The 25,711-nt window shown below is 48.2% G+C and overlaps 1 protein-coding gene across 1 annotated transcript in view; it reads left to right on the top strand.

The window, feature by feature from the left end:
• LOC146869086 (E3 ubiquitin-protein ligase TRIM39-like) overlaps window positions 1-24,443 on the top strand; it is a 111,954-nt gene extending 87,511 nt beyond the window's left edge. Inside the window, exons 5-6 of the mRNA XM_085599716.1 lie at window positions 7,558-7,610; window positions 23,298-24,443. Of these exons, the coding sequence (XP_085455842.1) occupies window positions 7,558-7,610; window positions 23,298-23,821 (577 nt within the window). The 3' untranslated portion in view covers window positions 23,822-24,443. The remainder of the gene's footprint in view (window positions 1-7,557; window positions 7,611-23,297) is intronic.
• Window positions 24,444-25,711: the final 1,268 nt, after the last annotated feature.

A 25,711-nucleotide genomic window follows, 5' to 3' on the forward strand; every position in this document is an offset into this window, starting at 1 on the left:
CGACAATCAAGGGTGCGCGCTTTGCGTAGGCCTAAACATAGCAGCTGGCACTAAGTGCTGCGCAGCTGTGTAGGAAGGGATGGGGGCGAAGGAGTGCGTCTTACTCCTGGATTCAACATGTCCCCTAAAAATGAAAAAGACCTAAACGATGCAGCTGCCCACTACTTGCTGAGCAGCTGTAAAAGTTAAAATGCGGCATGGGTTCTCACTGGCCCTTGAAATTACTATGCCCAACGTTGGAGCAATCTGACTCTGGAAATAAGGCGCACGTTGGAGCCATCAAGGCCTGAAAACAAATATACCCATGAAAGGTGGCAGCTGCCCTCTAGCAAGCGGGGAAGCTGTACATGATACTAGGGAACCGGCACACAGGGCCCTCTGGCCCCCCCACAAGGCTTTTAAATAACCTGACCCCCCTCGGTGGAGCCACGTAGGCTCTGCAAACAATGGCACCCCCACGTTGGAGCGGCCTGCTATGGCGGGTCCGCTCTGGCGACACAACATACCCCCACAAAGGAACTGGAGGGCATGGGCCCCTCTGGGCCCTCTCTCGATCCCTGTGCCCGTCATAGGGGGCGGCCCGCTATCTCTCGGGGCCGCCCAGACCACACCAGACTGCCCCGGTGCCTCGCGGGCACCACAACAAAGAATAGAGGACGGCCTAAGGGCCCCACTCACCGGCTCTCTTCTTCACCCGGTCCCTCTTCTGGGACCGGGGCTTCCTGCCAACGCCGCCCGTCTCGCTCTTCCCACGGGGCTCCCAAGGCTCCCAGCTGCTCAAGGGAGCCCCGCTGGGACCAGAGGCAGCTCTCGGCTACCGGGTGCTTTCCCCGGTCTATCACGGCCCTTCACCTGGGTCCTCTCCTAGGGCCCAGGACTTCTCTTCGCGTTGCCCGGTCCGCTCTCTCGGGAAAGGGCTTCTCCGTGGGCGGGCTCCGGACGTCTTCCTGCTTCCGTCTGTGGAGCCCCGACCACGGTCAGGCGGACACGCTTTTCTATAGTTCGAGGCCCAGGGCCGCGGCGGTGATTTCTCAAGGGCAGAACGCGGGGTGGGCACACTCAGGCGAGAACAAAGTTAAGGTGGACAATGAGGGGTAGGCTTCCTCCCTAATTAAAATATGTAGCGGGGTGGGCACCCGTCTTTTAAATAACAAAACAAGCGGGGTGGGCACCCGCAAGTAAAATATCGGCACCAATATGTGGGGTGGGCACCCGCCTCCATGTATTAAAGGAAGACTCGGCAGAAACGCTGGGTGGGCACCCGCAAAGCATCAGAAGGAGGGGAGGGAATCCCTACGATCGGGGTTCCCTCGGCAAGGGCTGCAGCTCCGCGCTGCTCAGCCCCCAGGCTCTCCCTCTCTTAGGGAAAAGCGCAAGATGAAGTGCTCCCAGGGCGCTGGCAGGCTGTATCAAGCCTTGGCGAAATCAGAGGGAAAGCAAAAGGTCCAAGAAGTCCTGGAGGCATCAGGGGGGCAATGTAGGGCAGATTGGTCCCTAAAAAGAAGCCCTCCAGGCATCCAGGGGCAGGGCAGGGCCCAGGGAGGCAAGCCTTCCCCTGAGCCCCAGCAGCAGCACGCCCCTGGTAGATTCAAGTCCAGAACCAGAACATTTTCATGGGGTCACAGCCCCTCTATTTATATCAGCAAATCCTTTGTTTTACCACTGTAGGGCAAGAGGAGAACCAGATACAACTGGTTCAGGAGCACTTGAGCACTTTGTTTTGCTCAGCCCCTCTCTTCTATTCACAGGACAGGCCAGGGACATCAGACGCACCACAGGGGGTGTAACCAGCATTGTGGAGGGAAGGCCCAGCCCTATTCAGGTCCCAGGTGCAACTCATCCCTCCCATCTAGCTGCTGATCTCCCTATTCACCAATGGGCTGACTCACCCTGGCTCATGGAATTCCCCAGCCCTGCCACTCAAATTTCAGACAGGCAATTCACATCATACAGCACACAGACATGCCAACTTCTGGAAGTGGCACTTCTCTTATAGTTATAATAAATCCACGCACATCAATGCGCAGCATTTATTCTTACGAGTTCGCACATTCTAAACTTGACCCAGCACTCCTCTCACATCAGGAACTACCATGGACACACATATCCCCCATGCATTCCTATGGGAGGACAGGCCTATCTCACCACATGCACTCAGAGAGCACACGCACTTTACACTGGGCCACAGTGGTAAAGTGCGCAGAGGCCAAAAATCACTACCAATATGTCAGAGCTTAAGGCAAAAAGTTCAGGGGTGAACCTGCCAGAAGGGCCAAGTCCAACAGTAGTTTATCCCGTTCTCTGTATTTGAGAAATTTCCCTATTATGCTTCGGGGTCGAGCTCCTGGTTGCGGCGGTGGGACCAATGACTTGTGAGCCCTTTCCACCACAAAAAATAGTGTCACGTTTGTGAGTGCCGTCTTGATCCAGTCTTCCATGAAGGTCTCTGGGACGTTACCCTCGGCGTCCATGGGGAATCCCATAAATCATAGGTTACATCTGCAGGACCAGCCCTCTACATAGTCCATCCGTGCCTCCAATCGACTCAAGCAGACCGCCTGGGCGGCCACCGTCACCTTCAATGTGGAGATCTCCCCCCACACTTCCGTGACCTGTGTCTCCGTTTCCACTGATCGCTCCGCTACCGTGCGAAGGTCGGTGTGGGGGAGGTTCATGTCTATGGCCATGGCTTCGGTTTTGGCCTGAGGCTTCAATTGCTGCCAGAATCTGGGCCCCCGAGGGCTCCATTGCAGGTTGTGTCGCCTCTTCAAGAGACTGTGATGTGGTGGTACCCGCTCCCTGTACCGTGAACTGGTCAATCTTTGTCTGCTTGCTGACCCTGCGCAGTTTGTCCTTACCCATGCCAGCTTGAGGACCTACAACTTTCTCTCCCTCAATATCTCCAGGATTTCTGGCGGAAGCGCTGCAGTTGTGGTCGCTCCCCACACCTTGTGTGTCTAGAATGAATGCCACCAGTGGTGCCAGTCCAATTCTCCACAGGTAAGCTGTGTGAGGGACTCCTGGCTCCCCTCGATGCCCATTTGAAGCTGCCGACCCTCCCTTGCTTCAGTCTCCTCCGGGGCTTCTTTCGTGAGATCCTGGCTCCCCTGGATGCCCATATAAAGCTGCTGACCCTCCCTTGCTTCAGTCTCCTCCGGAGCTTCTTTCATGAGATCCTGGCTCCCCTGGATGCCTCTATAAAGCTGCCGACCCTCCCTTGCTTCAGTCTCCGGAGCTTCTCTCATGAGATCCTGGCTCCCCTCGATGCTCATATAAAGCTGCCGACCCTCCCTTGCTTCAGTCTCCTCCTTCTTTCGTGCGATCCTGGCTCCCCTGGATGCTCATATAAAGCTGCCGACCCTCCCTTGCAATTTCTGGGGAAAGGAAGTGGTTTAGTGTTAAACAAGACAATCACCTTCGGAAGAACCAGCATCTTAATGGTGTTCACCCTCCCATAGATACTGAGGGGCAGATTTTCCCTCCATCTTGTAAGGCGAGCATCTATATCACGGTGTTGCTTGAACATGAAATACCTTTGAAAAACCTTTGGCAAAACAGGAACAGTTTGTTTAATTAAACATAGCGGCCAGGAGAACAGTTACAGGCACAGGGTCTGAGGAATGTCTCAAATTACAATCAATCTGTAGCGTTCTTATATACAATTCATTATAGGCAATAAAATGTTTCTGGAGATCCTTGTGGGAAGAGGAATGTAAGTTGCTCCCTCTAGATTCATAAATTAATTTTAATTGATAATCCAGGTGGGCCTCGACCTTGCAAGGACAAAATGCAGCCAGTGGTTAAAGTGTCAAGATGTCTGCCACGGGGAGCACGTGATCACTGCGTGTGCTGTGTTCTAATTTGCTCTATGTTCCTAACTCATGTGGCATCTGACTTTATGCTGTGTTTGGAGCGCGCATACCCCCTCCAGCCAGGCTCGCTTTATTGGGGCCAATCTCCCTTAACTATTGTAGTGTCTCTTCACTAATCTGTGGGATTGATCTCGGATTTCCCGTCCATGCATTTGTCTGCCGGCTACGTGCCACCCCACCTGTGGCCTGTCAATCAGTAACCTTGTGCCTAGGTCTCAGTGCTTGCTGGACTACGTATTTGCGAGTCGAGGTTGATGCGGCGTTCACAACGGGTGAATTTGTTAATAAGGACGCGATTTTTTTCACATAAATAAATGTATCATTTGTCATATCAGCATCGATTTTTTTCCTAATTAACAGTGGGATACCTTAGTTACGTTTAAATCCGATATTTCCTCCAAACTCTGAGTTACGATGATCCCAGGATTCCTAATCTGATTTCTGGTTTGAAGCCCTACCTTCTCTATAGCCCGGTCTTTCCCTTATTGATTAGATACCCTGACAGACTCCCAAAATCTCTGGCATGCGTCTCAAGCTGTGGAACAGAGAGCTCTGGCTTCGATGCATACAGAACTATGTCATCAGCATGCAGTGCTAGTCTGGTTGGTAACCCTGCAGCTTCAAAGGGAAGAATGGTCTAATCCTGCCGAATCATCTGGGAAAAGGGCTCAATATATACACAGAACAGAATTGGCGACAAAGGACACTGCTGTCTAGTTCCCCTGGATATCTGAAATGAAGCTGTAAGTTCGCCATCCAAAATCTTAGCTGCCGGCACCTTATATAGCATTTGCACAACTTCAGTAACATTGCTGCTGAAACCATAATCCTGCAATACCACCCAAAGATAGAACCTATTAACCCTATCAAATTTTTTAGCAGCATCAATTCTTGCGATTGTCAACAGGAGATTAGAGGCCTCGGCCATATCATTCGCACCGATAAGTCATTGGGTTAATTCATACAGCTTCCTTCCAGGCACAAACCACTTTTGATCGAAATGCATCAACTTTTGAAGGACATCTGATAACCTCTTAGCCAAGATTCCTGTAATCATTTTGTAGGAATCCACTAACCTAGCGTCTTTACCCGGCTTAAGGATCATAACTACAGTTGCCTCATATTAGTAAGGTGGAATTTAACAGCCTTCCAGAGAGATCTCATTAAAAAAAGATACCCAGAAACAGAAAGATAATTCTGGTGGGATCCCGCCTGGGCCTGCTGCTGTCCCTTTACTGAGCCTCCTAACCTGTTCCCTTATCTCTCCCTCTCTGACCCCATCTGGGCCTGCTGCTGTCCCTTTACTGAGCCTCCTAACCTGGTCCCTTATCTCTCCCTCTGTGATCCCGTCTGGGCCTGCTGCTTTCCCTTTACTGAGCCTCCTAAACTGTCCCCTTATCTCTCCCTCTGTGATCCCGTCTGCGCCCGCTGCTTTCCCTTTACTGAGCCTCCTGACCTGTTCCCTTATCTCTCCCTCTGTGATCCCGTCTGCGCCCGCTGCTTTCCCTTTACTGAGCCTCCTAACCTGTTCCCTTATCTCTCTCTCTGTGATCCCGCCTGCGCCTGCTGCTTTCCCTTTACTGAGCCTCCTAACCTGTTCCCTTATCTCTCCCTCTGTAATCCCGCCTGGGCCTGCTGCTTTCCTGTTACTGAGCCTCCTAACCTGTTCCCTTATCTCTCCCTCTGTGATCCCGCCTGGGCCTGCTGCTATCCCTTTACTGAGCCTCCTAACCTGTTCCCTTATCTCTCCCTCTGCTCCCGTCTGGCTCTGCTGCTTTCCCTTTACTGAGCCTCTGAACCTGTTCCCATATCTCTCCCTCTGTGATCCCGCCTGCGCCTGCTGCTTTCCCTTTGCGGTGCCTCCTAACCTGTTCCCTTATCTCTCCCTCTATGATCCCGTCCGGGCCTGCTGCTTTCCCGTGACTGAGCCTCCTAACCTGTTCCCTTATCTCTCCCTCTGTGATCCCTTCTGGGCCTGCTGCTTTCCCTTTACTGAGCCTCCTAACCTGTTCCCTTATCTCTCCCTCTCTGACCCCATCTGGGCCTGCTGCTTTCCTTTTACTGAGCCTCCTAACCTGTTCCCTTATCTCTCCCTCTCTGACCCCATCTGGGCCTGCTGCTTTCCTTTTACTGAGCCATCAAACCTGTTCCCTTATCTCTCCCTCTGTGATCCCGTCTAGGCCTGTTGCTTTCACTTTACTGAGCCTCCTACCCTGTTCCCTTGTCTCTCCCTCTGTGATCCCGCCTGGGCCTGCTGCTTTCCCTTTACTGAGCCATCAAACTTGTTCCCTCATTTCTCCCTCTGTGATCCCGCCTGGGCCTGCTGCTTTCCCTTTACTGAGCCTCCTAAGCTGTCCCCTTATCTCTCCATCTGTGATCCCCTCTGTGCCTGCTGCTTTCCCTTTACTGAGCCTCCAAACCTGTTCCCTCATCTCTCCCTCTGTGATCCCCTCTGGGCCTGCTGCTTTCCCTTTACTGAGCCTCCTAACCTGTTCCCTTATCTCTCCCTCTGTGATCCCCTCTGGGCCTGCTGCTTTCCCTTTACTGAGCCTCCTAACCTGTTCCCTTATCTCTCCCTCTGTGATCCCGCCTGGGCTTGCTGCTTTCCCTTTACTATCCCTCCTAACCTGTTCCCCTATCTCTCCCTCTGTGATCCCGTCTGGTCCCGCTGCTTTCCCTTTACTGAGCCTCCTAACCTGTTCCCTTGTCTCTCCCTCTGTGATCCCACCTGGGCCACCTGCTGCTTTACGTTTACTGAGCCTCCTAACCTGTCCCCTTATCTCTCCCTCTGTGATCCCGTCTGGGCTGCTGCTTTCCCTTTACTGAGCCTCCAAACCTGTTCCCTCATCTCTCCCTCTGTGATCCCCTCTGGGCCTGCTGCTTTCCCTTTACTGAGCCTCCTAACCTGTTCCCTTATCTCTCCCTCTGTGATCCCGTCTGGGCCTGCTGCTTTCCCTTTACTGAGCCTCCAAACCTGTTCCCTTATCTCTCCATCTGTGATCCCGCCTGGGCCTGCTACTTTCCCTTTACTAAGCCTCCTAACCTGGTCCCTTATCTCTCCCTCCGTGATCCTTCCGATACGGCCTAAAATCTGCTGTTCCATACGACGTAGGAGGATTTGCTTTGCAACCAGTTTTTCATTACTAAGCGGTCTGGGTTCATATCTTCCTTATATATCCCACTAAGGCTTTTCAATATCTTAGTTGTACAGAATGGTGACAAGGTTTACACTGGCAGGGATTGGATGTGACAATGTTGTGTTGTGGGTGCTGTCAGGAATTCACGTAGACCTCGGGTAGGAAGGTATTTATTAAGTATATACACAAGACTCCACCAGGAGCAGATGTAACCTGTTACTCAAACCACCCCCCCCTCACTCAGCCAACGGCCGCTCCTAGAAGGCCCACAACGAGGCACTCCATAGCGTCATATAAAGCACTCTGGTCTCACCGAGCTATCTGCCTTAGAACACCCACATCCTGTCATAAGATATTAAAGGTACTTTTGGATATCGTTAGAGGTTTGACTCTAGTGTATGAACAGTAACTCACTCTGAGCTCTAGTCCGCAGGCGCTGCTCTTAATGCTGAATCTTATTTCAAATACAGGTCCTATGTGATGTTCATCCTTTGTTCCTGTAGCTGTCATTGTTCTTTAATACAAAGATGATGTGTGTGTTATTACAGGTGTAATGATGTGAAGATTCAGTGCCCAGAGGTGGTGGTGAAGAGTTATAAAGGTAAATACCATTGTGATGATTAGCTCTGAATATTACCGTTCATGAATATGATATGGTATGAGATGGTGTGGTGTGCTATGGTATGGTGTGGTGTGGTGTGCTATGGTTTGAATTAATGAATGAAAGGGCATTTGTAAAGCACATGGCTACCCGGAAGTGTCCCAGCGCTAGGTGTGGTGTGGTATGGTATGGTGTGGTATGGTATGGTGTGGTACGGTATGGTATGGTATGGTGTGGTGTGCTATGGTATGGTGTGGTGTGGTGGGCTATGGAATGGTGTGGCATGATATGGTGTGGTATGGTGCGGTGTGGTGTGCTATGGTGTGGTGGGCTATGGTATGGTGTGGTATGGTATGGTGTGGTGTGCTATGGTATGGTGTGGTGTGCTATGGTATGGTGTGGTGTGCTATGGTATGGTGTGGTGTGCTATGGAATGGTATGGTATGGTGTGGTGGGCTATGGTATGGTGTGCGTGGTGTGCTATGGTATGCTGTGGTGTGCTATGGTATGGTGTGGTGTGCTATGGTGTGGTGTGGTGTGCTATGGTATGGTGAGGTGTGGTATGGTGTGGTATGCTATGATGTGGTGTGTTATGGTGTGGTGTGGTATGTTATGGTATGTTATGGCGTAGTGTGGTGTGCTATTGTGTGGTGTTGTGTGGCGTGCTACGGAATGGTATGGTATGTATAGTATGTTATGGGATATTATGGTGGGATGGGATGGTGTGGACTGGTATGTTATGGAATGTTGTGATGGTATGGTGTGGTGTACTAAAGGGTGAGATCATGGTATAATATGGTATAGTGGTATGGGATAGTTTGGTATGGTGGTAATGGATTGAATGGAATGGCAGTATGGTATGGTGTGGTGTGGTATGGTGTGGCATGGTGTGGTCTGGTATGTTATTGTATGGCATTTAATGGTAACGTGCACTCACGTCAGGGTACAGTTACTTGATTTGTGTCTCTAAACTTTGTCTTTTCCAGATTTTTCTAGATTTCTACTTATCTCCATTCTGTATACGTGCTGCCGCATTTCCTTTGTTTAAATCATTCTTCCCCTTGGACATTCATGCTAAGTTTATTGGAAATTCAGATGCGGTAATCTCACACCTCACATTAATGATACTGCTAGGCTTGACAACTGCGAGCAACTCAGTTACTGCAGTATTCTGGGACTAGTGAATGGGAAATTACCTCAAAATTTGGTATTTACCACATAACATTCTATTTCCCAGAGTTTTAGCACCAACAGGGACCTAGAGCATGCATCTACACGGACCCAACGCATGCATCTAAACTGACCTGGCACATGCACCCGCACTAACCTAGAGCATGCATGTACACGGACCCAATGCATGCATCTAAACTGACCTGGCACATGCACCCACACTAACCTAGCGCAAGCATCTACACGGACCCAGCGCATGCATCTAAACTGACCTGGCACATGCACCCGCACTAACCTAGAGCATGCATGTACACGGACCCAACACATGCATCTAAACTGACCTAGCACATGCACTTACACTAACCTAGCGCAAGCATCTACACGGACCCAACGCATGCAACTACACTGACCTAACGCATGCATCTACATGGACCCAACGCCTGCATCTAAACTGACCTGGCACATGCACCCGCACTAACCTAGCGCAAGCATGTACACGGACCCAGCTCATGCAACTACACTGACCTAACACATGCATCTACACTGAGCTAGTGCCTGCACCTACTTAATGCATGCACTCACACTAACCTATCGCAAGCATCTGCACTGTCTTAGTGCATGCACCTACACTGACTTAGCGCATGCGTCTACACTGACGTAGTGCATGCACCTACACTGACTTAGCGCATGCACCTACACTGACCTAGTGCATGCACCTACACTGACCTAGTGCATGCACCTACACTGACCTAGTGCATGCACCTACACTGACCCAGAGCATGCACCTACACTGACCTAGCGCATGCACCTACACTGGCCTATTGCACCCACACACAGTTTATAAGATCTTCCCTCACAGTCCACACTCACACCCTGCACTTGCAGTTAGGTCCGTCGCATCACGCACATATGCACTCATGCCATGCATGCACACACACAACACAAGACAACAGTAGAGTTCTGCTGCTCTGATTTCTGCAGATAATTCCTGAACACTATTTGTTGTTTTCCTGCTACAATTTCTGTAATTTCAGCCAAAGTGGAATGTGTCCCCAGTAATATCTGGTTGAGTGGAACCGCATGTGGTAATACTGCATGTGGTTATGCTGCACATGGCAATCATGCACGTGGGAATACTGCATGTGGTAATCCTGTATGTGGTAATACTGCATGTGGTTATGCTGCACATGGCTATACTGTATGTGGTTATACTGCATGTGGTAATCCTGCATGAGATAATACTGCATGTGGCTATGCTGCATGTGGTTATGCTGCACATGGCTATACTGCATGTGGTAATACTGTCACCTGGAATACCAGTTGGGCAGAAACTTCATTTTTTTGTCAAATTAGTGTTGACACAAAACTGGAAATAGGAATCTTTGGACTGTGACTTCTGACAGGGTGTTGGAATTCAATAAGATATTCTGGCTCAGCCCCTGTAGTGTTTCTACAGGGCGGTGGAGTTCAGTGAGATATTCAGGCTCAGCCCCTGTAGTGTTTCTACAGGGCGGTGGAGTTCAGTGAGATATTCTGGCTCAGCCCCTGTAGTGTTTCTACAATATACCTTAGTCTCAAATATGTCTGTAAATAATCAGACACCCAAATTGTAATCTTGCTTTGCTCCCATTGTAACTTTCTAACCCATAAATGATGTGCAATGGTTTATTTCCCTAAATACTTGGAGTTTTAAATACATTTATTGGGAAAACGTGAAAACCCTCCCACACAACACTGTAGTCTTGACTTCACTGGGACCGGCCCCTGCAGGAAGTTAATCAGATTAAAATGATCCTCTCCCTGGCTGCACTGACCTGAGGTAGAAATGTTTATTCCCTCTCAGACATTCCTAAGGCTAGACAGGGGTCTTGCGAACATGGACCTCAGATTGGACATCCCAAGAGATGGACCTCGGCTCTCCGGCCTTTACGTCACAACCAAATGTCTTTTGTCCACACCACTTCTGATCAGAACCTTAACTGTGACCCCCAAATCCTGGCTGAGGTCTAGTAGGAATAGGGAGGCGGCGTCTGTGGACAGCTAAAGCCAAAGGCAGTATCTCCAAAGTCTGTGGGAATCCAAAAGACACGGGGACCACCAGCAAGATGTGCTGAGTGGTATCTGTGCATTAGTTTACCTGCTGTGGCCTTACACCTGGAAAAACAACTGTATCTACACTCATTAATTCTACGAATGCTAACCAATCGAAGCATCCCTAAAGGGTGGTGTCTACCTGGGTCACTAAACTAGCACAGTATACCTTCTAGTAGCTCTGTCATTCTGTTCCATCTGATACTGTGTGCTCACTAGTACAGTATACATTGTGGTAGCTAATTTACTCTGTACCATCCAATGCAGTGCACTGACTAGTACAGTATACCTTGGGGTAGCTCTACCACTCTGTACCTTCAAATATAGTGTACTTACTAGTACAGTAGATCTTCGAGTAGCTCTGACACTCCGTACCATTTAATGCCGTGTACTGATTAGGACAGTATACTTCTATGCAGCTCTGTCACTCTGTTCCATCTAATGCAGTGTACTGACTTGTACAGTATACCTTGTACTAGCTCTGCCACTCCGTACCATCTAATACAGTGTATTGACTAGTACAGTATACCTTCTAGAAGCTCTGTTACCCTGTGCCATCTAATACAGTGTACTGACAAGTACAGAATGCCTTCTAGTACCTCTGTAATTCTGTGCCATCTAATTCAGTCTACTGACTACTACAGTATGCCTTTCAGTAGCTCTGTCACTCTGTACCATCTAATACAGTGTACTGACTAGTACATTATACCTTCTAGTAGCTCTGGAACTATATTCCATCTAAAATAGTGTACTGACTACTACAGTATACCTTAGAGTAGCTGTCAGTTACTCTGTCCCATCTAATACACCGTACTGACTAGTATAGTATACTTTTTACTAGTTTGATCACTCTATTCCAACTAATGCAGTGTACTGACTAGTACAGTATACCTTCAAGTAGCTCTGTCACTCTGTACCTTATAATACAGTGTACTCACTAGTACAGTATAACTTCTGGTAGCTCTGCCACTCTGTACCATCTAATGCAGTGTACTTACTTATACAGTATACCATCTCGTTGCTCTGTCACACTGTACCATCCAATGCGGTGTACCGACTAGTACTGTATACCATGGAGTAGATCTGCCACTCTGTGCCATCTAATATAGAGTACTGACAAGTACAGTATGCCATGGAGTGGCTCTGTCACACTGTAACATCCAATACAGTGTGCTAACTGGTACAGTGCACCTTCGAGTAGCTTTGTCACTCTGTACTATCTAATGCAGTGTACCGGCTAGCACAGTATGCTTTCTAGTAGCCCGATTGCTCTGTTCAATCTAATACAGTGTACTGACTACTACTGTATACCTTGGAGTAGCTCTGTCACTCTTTATCATCTAATATAGAGTACTGACTTGTACATTACACCTTTGGGTCTGTCAGTCTGTACTATCTAATACAATGTACCGAGTAGCACTGTATACCTTGCATCTAATGCAGTGAACTGACTCTTACTTTATACCTTCTTTTAGAAAAAAATTATCTTTATTCATTTTATTTTAAATACCTGTCAATCCACCCCCTCTCGTGACCCCCAACCCCCACCTCAGACAGGTAAAACATCATTGCATCAAACATAATTAATCAAGTGTAGTTCAATACATGACATCATTTCATATTTAAAATACATATAAACTCCCAAGGATCTGTGAATCCGATACAATCCTGTTAAAGAGCAATTTGTGTGACGCCCATAAAACATTCCTAAAGTGACGTGTGCAGATTTCCTCGTACAATATAAACGCCATTATTCAGCCAGAAAAAACCACAGGGGAAAATAAATACATATACTCTTATCATGACACGCTTTGACCTTGAATCCAAGTAATCAGGAGGTCCCAGATTTTCATGCCTTTTCAGCGTAAGCGGCTCCCTTTCCGTCTATATATAGCTATTTCCAAACTATACGTTGCTAATAATCTGGCAAGCCATTGTTGAAAAGCAGGTGACCTAGAGTCCAGCCAGGCAGAAGCAATACACATCCTTAAGACAGCCATAGATATAAAAATGAATTCATGACCCTTCCCCATTCGATTTGCTTCAGAAATCCCTAACAATATTACATCCTTTGACAATATTATTTCAGTTTTTAACACCTCCGATAAAAAATCTTATATATCCTTGATTCATTTTTGCGATACGTTACAAGACGCAAAGATGTGAATGATATCAGCATTATAAAGTGCACAACGTGGACAGAATGTTTCCTTTCCAGCCCCCCATTTTGCTATCTTGTCGGACGCAAAGTATAAAGAAAAACGGGTCTTATAAAATTGTGCTTGTAGCCTAGTGGACATTAAAATATATTGTGACATCTCATACGCATACAGAAAAGTCGCAGCTGAAACCTCCAATTTCAGCTGCCATCTTTGAGAACACTTGTCCAAATCATCGGGCAGAGCCGCATTTATAAGGCCATAGATCTCCCTGATAGAGCTTACTTTATCTTTAACTATACTTTTAATTGTTGCCACTCTCTCAAACTTGGCCCGTCCACTTCCTTTTCGTAAGAGTAAATCCCAAATCTGGAGAAACTAAAATCCCACCAATAAAGAGTATTTTCTTCTTTCATCTCATCAAAGGACCGGAGCCCTGAGGGGGAGTAAAAACAGCCAAACTGAGCAGCTTGCGACTATATATCTGTGTGGAGGCCCAATAGTGTAGTTTCAGATTCGGGGGAGCCAAACCCCCCCTGTCCCTCGGTAGGATGAGAAACCTAAGGGCTCGGCGAGGTCGCGAATATGCCCATATAAACTGGGAGAATATATTTTCTATTGCTTTAAACCATTGAGGAGTGAATTCTAAACAGATGGCCCTAAAAAGATATAAACATTTCGGGGAAAAGAGCATTTTTATCACATTACACCTACCCCCTATGGATAAATATAGGTTATTTAACCTTGTGTGTCTTTTTTAATATTCTCCGTTAGAGGCTCCATATTGTCCTTGAACACTTTATCCAACCTGGAGGTTATACTAATACGTGGCTTTTTCGACTACCCGGTTGTCTATCATCTTGACTTTATCATTAAGCACAAGCAGCGTCTTATCTTAATTCAGAGCATATCCAGAGATATACCCGAAGCGCTCAGCTGCATTTTCGATTACCTTTATGGCAGAATTATGGATCTGATGTAACAAGGACAATATCGTCTGCATTGGCCAAGGTCTTAGTTGCCCAGTTCTCTGACCATATTGCCGGTCTTAGCACATTATTTTCTAACCTGCGGATAAAAGGACCAATACACATTGCAAAGAAAAGAGGGGAGCACGGTCAACCCGCCTGGTCCCCCGGGAAATAATTTTTTTTTCAGAGAGTGTACCATTCACTATTTCTACCGCTGATGGTTCGACGTATAATGTTTTGACTGCTTGAATAAAACCATCCCTAATACCAATTCTAGACATGGCCGTCCATAGACATTGGGAGGAGACCCTATCAAAAGCTTTTTCTGCATCCAATTGGATAAGAGCCATAGGTTCTCCCGCAACATTGGTGATATCAAATAGTGTGATAACTCTCTGGACATGGTCAATTGTAGATCTCCTGGGAACAAACCTATGTTGGCGCCCCGAGATAACCGTATGAATTATTGGCGCAAGTCGGATGGCCAATAACTTTGAATAGATTTTAGAGTCATCGTTAATCAAGGTAATAGATGGTAGGAGCCCAATTGTAAGGGAGATTTATTCTTTTTTCAGAAAACCACTATTTTAGCCAAAGACCGTGATCCCGGAGGCTGTCAAACATTGACAATATGTACAAATAATTTATTTATAATTCCTTTTAGATGACGGGAAGTAGTATAGAATTAAATCTGGGTTGGTAATCCGCCCTAGCACAGGGTCAATAAAATCTCGGATTCTGTTAGATGTTATTTGCTGCCTGGTACGAACTGCCAAATGGTAACCAATCTGCTTGCTAAACTCATAACTGTTTCTTTTTGGGTTTTTGCTTTACTCATTACTTTATCCGCCAGAATATCAGTTGATGGTGGCTTTAGTGATCGCCACCTGCCATTGATCTACCTCCAGATCCCGCCCCTCAGCCCTTACCAAACCTTCGTCTGCTGCCCCTAAATTATCCTGAAGAGCCTTCATTGTTTGCTTGGCACATTTTTTAGGGTTTAAGGAATACCTCAATGTTTCTCCCCTAATACGTGCTTTCAAAGCATCCCACACCACCTCTATTGATGTACTCTCCATATTATCCTCCACGAACATCGGGATCCATTGTCTCATGTGAATACAATATTCCTCATTTAGTAGCATTGATCTCTCAAATGTCCATGATTTTAAGTTTGGCCTGGATAATTCCAATTCTAAATCGAGGACCAACGGGTTATGGTCTGATAGTACCCGCGGTAGCTTTTTTATATGATATTTCGAGCTCAGCTTTTTTTAAAGAAACATGTAGTCCAGTCTAGCATGAGTCATATGTCCGTTAGAAGAATAAGTGTACCCTGCGTCATTTGGTTTTATCAGGTGCCAGCAATCAATCAGACCAGGGGTCTGGCACAGATTCCTTAATGCCTGAAACACATTTGGTTTCCTACCCGTATATCTCCATCCGGCCTCTAGAGACTAATCACTGAGTAAGTTAATAATATAGTCCCCGTACAGAATAAGTGGAAGAGGCCAATGAGCGAGTTCACTGGAGATAGAATTGAATACACCAGGATCGTTGCTACTACATCCATATACTGTACATAGTGTCAGTTTCTTACCCATACTATATTGACATTTAGTAATTGCCCACCGGCCTAACTTATCAGAGCATGACCGTGTGCATTGGATCCCACCTCCTTGAGCCATTATAGCAACGCCCCGAACCCTGCCCCCCTGTGTTGTTGCGTTAACCACCCTATACCTGAGTGTTTTTAATACATGCAATTGTGATCCTTCCATATGTGTCTCTTGGAGGCAAATAATATTTGCCACAAACGCTTGTAACCCAACTTCTGCCTTTTCTTGATGTCATTGAGACCACAGATGTTGATAGTTGCGATTCTAAGTCTGCCCATGTCGGCTTATAACATTTACCAGATTCTGGTACCACATCACTGTACAGCAATCCCACCACACCGATCCCTCACTCTTTTCATCTAATGTGACAAATGTGATAAATGTGACAAAAACCACTATTGAACCAGACCCTTGTATCACCCGTCTGAGGATCCCATTCCCCCCCCCCTTTCCCCGCCCCCCTTCCCCTCAACCTAGGCAATCAGGCTCAACCATGAGCCTGCGCGAGGACGTCTGGACCACTCCTCTCCCCCCTCCACCTCTCTCCCCCCCACCAGTGATCAAATATACATAAAAAAATACAGCGCTCCCATAAAGAGGAATCTCCAGCCTCTATCTAGCGCTTTCCCTAGCATGTTACAGACTTATTTTTTACCACCGATGCCCCCTGCTAAGATATCATCCAGTAACTTCTGGGCTTGGATTTCAGAATTTAAGCTTAATTTCTGACCCTGAAAGACAACTTTCAGCCTAGCTGGATTTTGCAAAAATACTGCAGCCCTGCTGTCTGGAGAGGGGTTGTAAGCTGTCTAAGCCACCATCAGCAGCGTGTGCGAAATCTGGTTTGGCAAAAAGGAGAACCCTCAAAACTTCTTTCAGGATTAGGTCTGGCTAGGTCATACACAGCCTGGCGTAACACCACATTTCCAAAATAGACCAATATAGCAAGGGATAGCGCCCGCTCACTGGACGAGTGCCTTGGAGGTGACAAGGGAAATCGATGGACACATTGTACTTCCTTGTCCCAATCCCAGTGAGAAAGATCGGGTAGGGAACCTTTCAGCCGGGTTCAGAGCAAAGATGTCCGCAATAGATCACATTTTAGGTTACAACTATTACATTGGAAGACAGTGTGTATAGAGGGTGGCAGCCTTAACTCATTTTTGTGGACCTATCTGCATCTGACTTGGTGTCGAGGGACAAACTTTGGGCTGTTTTATTGGACTTGTAGCTCCACCTTAACTTTGCCACCAGCTGAAATTGACTGCATGAAGGCAATTTTGCCCAAATTAGGTACGGCAAAAATAGTGAACTCACAGCCCCCATACCTGTAGACAGAGGTGTACGCCAAGGCTGCGTCTTGCCACAACCCTTTTTTGCCTTGTTATTAATGGCCTAGTTGAGGCTCTGATTGCTGGGAAGGATATTGATGCCCCTAAGCTGGCGAACCGTGAAGAACCTGCCATGATGTTCGACGATGACACCCTTCTGCTCTCAAAGTCACCTATGGGAATTCAGAGGGCCTTAGACAGCTTTATGTTTTTTGCAAAAATAGGGGGTTAAGATCAATTTGCAGAAAACCAAATGCATGGTATTTAATGCAGGTAATAGTGTTCAGCCAAATCCTTGCCTAGATGGGAAACTCCTCGAGAGGAGGACTGGGACTGGGGTGCCCAAATCAAGAAAGCAAGCTTAAAGCTGGCCCAGACAATGGGGGAACTGACAAAGGTATGCAGAAGTTGTATCCATAAATCTGTTGGGCCGGTGGTGGAAATCTACAAAGCACAAGTTAGGGGTCCTGCCCTGTATGGGGCTGATATATGGGGTCACCGTCCATCTGGCTCGATAGAGAAAATTGAGAATTCCTTTGCCAAGCAATTGTTGGGTCTTCCCCCAAGCTCCCCGCTTACACCGCTTCGTATGGACCTTGGGATTAGTCCAATTGCAGACGATGCCACTCTTAGACCACTTTTATTCTGGCGATGTCTGTGGAGTACCCCAGAACTGGCTGTACACAGGGAAGAGCTGAGCAAAGTGTTGAGCTTACAGGATGCAAGCAAACTACCATGGCTGGCCTTCATCAAGAATACTTTTGCGGCCATAGGAAGGGGTAATTTATGAAACAATGCAGAAGAAATCTGCTGATAATATCTAGGAAGGACCTGGTAGAGAGCTACAGGGAGCACAAACGTAGCCGGATACAGGGGAGTTCTGCGACTGGCTCATTAATTGCAGTGTTTATAGAGATAAAAAAACAGTACAGATTAGATCCTGCCTGGACGATATCCAGCTGGCTCTTGCCAACAAGTTATACCTGCAGTTTAGGCATGGGGTGTTCCCGTTGTGTGCTTTCACAAATAAATGAGCGGGTTCATCCAATTTGGGATGTTCGGCATGTAGCAATGCAGCGGAGACGGAATATCATGTAATATTTTTCTGTCAAGGGTATAAGAAGGCGAGACACCGATGGCTATTACAGCTATACAGAAATCTGGGAACTAAGCACTGTACTGAGGTTTGTAGGATTTTGAAATATGACACCCACATGCCCATTGTGCATTCAATATGAAGTTTTTTATTCTCCATGTGGTGTGCACGTCGAGCTATCCTGAAGAGGAGCCCATAGGTTCTGCCTGATTATTTTATCATATCTTATCAACTGGGTTTGGTATTTTTAATATCATTTTTTTAAGCTTAAAATGTGCATCTTGTACCTTTGTTATCTGTATATTCTTTTAAATTTGTGATCATGTGACGGCTGTGATGTTAGCAACACAAACTTTGGTTTCTTGGAAAATTTGTTAAGGCCTAATATTGCTCTTGTATTGCACACCCATTTTTATTGGTATTTTATTAAAATAACAATGTAATGCACATGCAATTTATGAGTAACTCTACCCCTTATTTAGAGCAATGAGAGTTTTTTACTTTCATGAAAGGAAAATTCAATCGAATGAAATGTACTGTATTATTATCTGTGCTTTTATGGTCATACTGACCGAAAATAAATAAAGACTTTTCTCTCTCTCTCTCTCATATTAATTATACATTTCCTTATGTCATTGCCCTCGCACTTTTCGGGGATTCCTAGCATCCTTAGATTATTGTGGCGCTGGCGATTCTCATAATCCTCAAGTTTCCACATAACATCTTTCAGGGTACTCTCCTGTGATGTAGCCTGAACCTTCAGCGTGTCAACTGTATTTTCTAATGCCTCAGTACGTGGCTCTACCATATTTAATCTCTCCGAGAAGTCAGTACAGATTTTCCCAGTCTTGCGTATGGATCCTTGGAGTTTTTTAGAGGCCAGCCGTACTTGACGATTATCAGACTTGACATCATCCTGGAATAGTCGCAGGGATGGTAAGATTAAAGCTACGGAGGGTTCATCCACCTTTCTATCGTTTGATTGCTCCATTTCTCCCCTTGGATTCCAAATTGAAAGTTTCTCTTTTCCATTTACATCTTCAGGGGGTAACAGTTGTGCAGCTGAATAATCCCAACCCAATTCCTCCTCAACCTCATTATCACCTGGGGTTTTCTTGAACTTTCTTCCCAGATGTCCGTTTGGGTTTCTTAGAGATGGCGCCTTTCTCTTGTCGGCTACTATTACTTGGGAAAGAGCCTCCGCCATCGCTACTAGCAAATCGGCTGGTGTCAGATCCCTCTGATTCCTCAGTAGTGAAAAAACCTTTTCCAAAGAATCAGGGCATAAACAACCAGTCTCCATAGTTTTTCTTTGAGATTCACTCGCTCTAGATGTGCCTTGCTTACTTTTGCTTGTCATATCTGGTGTACTAACACCCTTTTCATCATTTGATTTATCGGTAGGTATATCGGGGGGCAGTTATCATTTCTTCCAGTCTCATCCGCCGGGCAGGTATGTCAAGATGCTTCCAGAATAGTATTATCAGTTTGCCAGCCAAGGGGTCGTACTTTTAGCTAGGGGATTCTCATTTTCCGCCTCTTGTATACCGGGTATTGCAGTATGTGTAGGGCTGTTCACAAAGTTACACACTTCCCCATTACCATCACCATTTCGTTGATTTTGCTGTCTTTCCTGCACAGCCTTCTCCTTTTCGCTCATGTCTAGGGGTAGAAACATGCTCGAGATGGAAGGTTGCAACCTCTCCGGATGCCTGTAAGCACCGGGGAATTGTCTTTATGTGAGGCTCTATTTTTTCCTTTTCCTGCTTTTCCTGTTTGTCCCCTTTACCAGCACAAGGGTCTCCCTTCCTGCCCCCCAATTTGGCATCTGTCCCTTTACGGGGTGATTGTATGGAGTTGGTAGCAGGGGCCGCAGTCCGTGGTTTCCCTTTTCTGCGAGCAGCCATCACCACTGACTCTGCGGTCTGCGTTCCAGCCTGTGGAGTGTTGCTGTATCCAGCCTGTCAGGAGCATCCATGTTAGAGTCTCCCAGCGGCCGAGCAGGAGCCCGGTCTTCCCCAGCATGAGCGTGTCCAGCGCCCTCCTCGTTGTTCTGCCGGAGTGGGCCCATTGAGATCTCCCATCAGACTATTGCCCTAGCACATACTCCGGTTTCACAGCACAGAGAAATATCCTGCGAGAGAGGAGAGAGGTGAGTGGTGGCCTCACTCAGACGTCATCTTACCTCCTTCGTTCCAAAAAACTTTGGCGGTCCGATCCCGCGTTGCGTCGTCTTCGCAGGAAGCAGCCCTTACTTTATACCTTCTAGTATAAACCAAGAAGACCGTCAATGCACAACTAATGTGATTCATCGGAGAATACTCCATCTTTGACCCCTCCCAATCCGGATTCCGCAGCAACCCCAGACCCGAGACCGCTCTACTCACCGCCACAGACGACATCCACACCCTCCTCTGTAGAATCTAATATAGAGTACTGACCAGCAACGCCAGCCAGCCCACCATCTCCTCCTGGACCCCAGTCACCACTGAAGACACCACTTCGACCATGTAAGACATCCACTCAGGGGCCCCCCCGGACCCCTGCCCGCAACACATCTACCACAGAGCCACCACCACCATCGCTCCAGAACTACGACACACCATCAACGCCAGCTTCAAGACCGGCATCTTCCCCGACGACTGGAAATGCGTAGAAGTCAGACCCCAGCTCAAGAAGCCCTCAGCAGACCCCACGGACCTCAAGAACTACCAACCCATCTCCCTCCTCCCCTTCGCGGCCAAAGTCATGAGAAGACCGTCAATGCACAACTAACGAGATTCATCGGAGAAAACTCCATCCTCGACCCCTCCCAATCTGGATTCCACAGCACCGAGACCGCTTGACTTGCCACCACAGACGACATCCGCACCCTCCTCGACCAAGGACACACCGCAGCCCTGATCCTACTCGACCTCTCGGCAGCATTCCACACCGTCTCCCACCGCACACTCACCTCCAGACTCCACGATGCCGGTATACAAGGAACCGCCCTCGACTGGATCTGCTCGTTCCTCACCGGCAGAATCCGAAGAGTCAGACTGCCACCCTTGCTCTACAAACCCACAAAAATCAACTGCGGAGTACCCCAAGGATCATCGCTCAGCCCCACGCTTTTCAACATCTACATGGCCCCCTCGCCGCCATCGTCCGACAACACAGACTCAGCATAGTGTCCTACCCCAACGACACCCAGCTCATCCTCTCCCTCACCAAGGACCCCTTCACCACCAGACTCAACTTCCAGGAAGAAATGAAGGACGTCGCATCCTGGATGAGCAGCAGCTGTCTGAAGCTCAACTCAGAGAAGACAGAGGTCCTCGTCCTTCGGACCCTCCCCTTCTGCATGGGACAACACCTGGTGGCCCACCACCCTTGACAGCCCTCTCACCCCCACGGACTACGCCCAAAACTTTGGCATTGTACTTGACTCCTCCCTTTCCATGAACCGTCAGGTCCACGCTGTCGCCTCCAGCGGCTTCAACACCCTTTGCATCCCCCGAAATACCTTCAAATGGATCCCCCCCCCCCCGAATTAAGAAAGGCCATCACCCACGCACTCATAACCAGCAGACTGGACTACGGAAACACCCTCTACACCGGGATCAACAAGTCTCTGCTCAGCAAGCTCCAGACCAAACAGAACACCGCAGCCAGACGTGTCCTCAGAATCCCTCGACATGAACACATCACCTAACACCTGCAGAACCTCCACTGGCTCCCCGTTGAGAAGAGAGTTACTTTCAAGATACTCACCCATGCCTACAAATGCCTCCACAACATCGGACCCCAATACCTCAGCAAAAGAATCTCCTTCCACGTACTCAAGAGAAACCTCCAATCTGCCGACCTCACCCTTGCCGAAACCCCACGCATCCACAGAGCCAGAACATGCGGAAAAGCATTCTCCTACATCGTGGCCAAGACCTGGAACGAGCTCCAGATCGACAACAGATGCGCCCCCAACCTGAACAGCTTCAAGGAAGACACTTAAGACCGGGCTCTTCGAGTGAACGGAGCTGCTCACCTCCCCCGCGCCTAGAGACCCTCAGCGCACTTACAGTTCCTCTGATTGATTGATTGATTGACCAGTACAGTATGCCTTGAAGTGACTCTGTTACTTTGTAGTATGTAATTCTGTGTACTGACAAGTACAGTATGAATTGGAGTGGCCCTGTTACTCTGTAACATCCAATACAGTGCACTGACTAGTACAGTACACCTTCTGGTAGCTCTGCCACTCTGTACCATCTAATGCAGTGTACTGACTAGTACAGTATTCCTTCTAGTAGCTCTCTTACTCTGTACCATCCAGTGCAGTGTACTGCCTAGTACTGTATGCCTTGGAGTAGCTCTGTCACTCTGTGCCATCTAATGCAGTGTACAGTACTGTATACCATGCAGTGTACTGACTAGTACTGCATGACGTCTAGGAGCTCTCTCACTCTGTACAATATAATCCAGGGTACTGACTAGTACTGTTTTCCTTGTAGCAGCTCTGTTACTCTGTACTATCTATTATAGAGTACTGACTAGTGCAGTACGCCTTTCAGTAGCTCTGTCACTCTGTGCCATCCAATGCAGTGTATTGACTAGTACAGTATATGTTCCAGTACCTCTGCTACTCTGTGCCATTTCATTCAGTGTACTGACTAGTACTGTATTCTTTCTCGTAGCTCTCTCTCTAGTGTACTGACTAGTACGGTTTCCTTGTAGTAGCTCTGTTACTCTGTACTATCTATTAGAGAGTACTGATTAGTACAGTAAACCTTGGAGTAGCTAACACTCCGCACCATCTAATCAAGTTACTGCTACTCGCTGCTATTGTAGTGTGCGTCATGTGTGGTACAGCAATGTATGCTGCGTGGTGCAGTGTAGTGTGTAATAGAATGTCCACTATGCAGTGCAGTGTGCTCTTCGGTGTAGTGTGTGCTCTGGATGAATACGCGCTCTAGTGTAGTGAGTAGTCTAGTGCTGCACGCTTTAGTGTAGTGATCAGTCTAGTGCCGCACGCTTTAGTGTAGTGAGCAGTCTAGTGCCGCGCGCTTTAGTGCAGTGAGCAGTCTAGTGCCGCACGCTTTAGTGTAGTGAGCAGTCTAGTGCTGTGCGCTTTAGTGTAGTGAGCAGTCTAGTGCTGCGCTCTAGCGCCGCATGCTCCTTCCAGGTGTGGTGTAGATTAATCATATGTAAAACAGAAGCAGTGATTACAGCCTTTCTTTGTGTCTCTAATTGTGAATCTCTTCTCTGCAGTGATGGTGACTCTGGATCCTGACACGGCTCATCCTCGGCTCCTCCTGTCTGAGGGGCGGAGACGTGTGAGAGGGACAGACACAGCACAGACCCTGCCGGACACCCCCAAGAGATTCACCTCCTGCCTATGTGTGCTGGGGAGCAAGGGGTTCACCTGCGGCAGACATTACTGGGAGGTGCAGCTGCTGCAGGAGGGGTGGGGGTGGTATGTGGGGGTCGCAGCAGAGTCTGTGAACAGGAAGGGAGGGATCACATGGTCACCTGAGGGGGGAGTCTGGGCTCTGCAGGGGTGGGGGGGTCAGTACAAGGCTCTCACCTCCCCTGCGACCCCTCTGTCCCCTCGTGGGAAGACCCTGAAGCTGGGGGTGTATCTGGACTACGAGGGGGGGCTGCTGTCCCTGTACAATGCTGACTCCCTGGAACTTCTCTACTCCTTCCCGCAGGCGCCCTTCAAGCAGAGGCTCTTCCCGATCTTCTATCTCGGTCTCTACTATGGAGGAGGAGCGGAGCTGAGGCTGGTGTGAGCCCCCCTCCCCCCCCCCCCCAACTGTCATCCACGGTTTAAACCCCAACATTCCAAAGAACCTTCAAACTCCAACATTCCAAAGAACCTTCAAACTCCAACATTCCAAAGAACCTTCAAACTCCAACATTCCAAAGGACCTTCTTCACAATGACCTCACCTGTTGCCATGACAACTAGAAGCCTCGTGTGAAACTATGTATCTCTTTTCCTTGTATATTTTTAAAACAAGGGCAGACAATGTTTGCCGTGTGAATCTTGCACCTAAAATCATGTAACATATGATAACATCTCTGCAGAATTAAACAAGCATTGGCATAGCCAACAGGTCTCGCCTTTAGGAGCTTGTAAGTGTTTAGGTATGTTGTAGAGCAGTGTGGCTGCTGTGCTCCGTACTGCAAACTTGGTGTCTAGTGCAGTAACTTGGGGCAGTGGCATGGTGTGGTGTGTTGTTATAAGGTGTGTGTTGGTGGGATACATGTGGGTAGTGTGCTGGGGTGCATGTGGGTGGCATATGCATCTTTACAACAAAAATCCCCAATTGTAATTAGATTAATAATGCTTGTCTACAAACTATTGAAGGGCAATAAGGGTAAATGTAATATGCATGGCCCCATGGACCAATCTAACACGTTTATAATAGTAAAATATCGATTGAAAACAACAAAACTACCAGCCTGTCGTTAACTCTTACGTTTACTGTTTGTGTTTCCAAATTGTTAAATCCCTAACCACATCGATTGGCGGCAATTTCCCAGAACCCATAGTCATTCATTGCAATGATTTAGCAACTTTTTTTTTTTAAATCTACGAAATTTACTGTTCCCCATAAAGTACAATAAATACACCAATTTCTACCCCCCAAAAAAAGACTCTAGACTCACCCACAGTTTGCCCCACAAACGCCCCCTCCCCATTACCAGATAAACTCTTCCAACACTTTTTAGTAAAGTGAAATCTAGTTCCGCTGTAGATCGCACACATCCACTGTTGGACCCGGCCGCGTGGCGTGGTCCTTAACCCCCTGGATTGTGCCCGTTCCCCGCCCCGGCCTTCACGGGCCACCCGTCTGAACTGCACCAAGGCCCTTCACCCGGAGCTGCACGTGGTCGCATACTCCTCGTGGCTCCGCCATCTTGTTGGCATCCACGTCACACCGTGCACCCCCGCTCAACCCGGCCTCGACCCCAGCGAAGCCCCGACATCGAGGCACCACGAACTAGCCAGGGGGTGCCGCAGGAACCATTCATCGCCCCCGGCGGAGGACAGTATCGATGGGACCCCCAACTGTCCTCCCCTCTCGAGGTGTGATCGCCCTGCAACTCCCATGGGCCTGGCGCCTCTCCTGCTGGGCGTCTGGCCACCTCCACCCGGCCACTCCGCCCCCTCGGGCGCATAGGTCCGGACATCAAAGGGCTCCAGACCTATATCTGGGGCGATCCCACCACAGCTCGGCAGTTGTATCCCGGAGTCGAGAGCCCTGCTGATTGAATCGCGGCTGACCCTACGGAGAAGAACTCTTGTCGGAACCATCACGAGCCCTGCTGACTGCGTCGCGGCTCCTTCTTGTGAACCCTTTCTGAACCACCTGGAACATCGGAGCCCTGCTGACGCCGTCGCGGCCCAACCTCGCTGAAACCTTCCTAGGAGCCCTGCTGACGACGTCGCGGCTCGAGCTGAGCAGAAACCATCTTGAGAGCCCTGCTGATTTGATCGCGGCTCTCCACGAACTGTACGCCAGAGCCCTGCTGACGCCGTCGCGGCTCGACCCATCCGAGATCCGGAGGTCCTCCAGCTTGAGGATAAGAACTGGGCCCCAGGTACCCTCGTACCGCATTCCTGCCAAAGACTGTCCCGCTACCCCGACCCTTCCAAAGAGACCCTGAGACTTT

This window comes from Triturus cristatus, chromosome 1_1 (assembly GCF_964204655.1).
Source record: "Triturus cristatus chromosome 1_1, aTriCri1.1, whole genome shotgun sequence".
Lineage (NCBI taxonomy): Eukaryota > Metazoa > Chordata > Amphibia > Caudata > Salamandridae > Triturus > Triturus cristatus.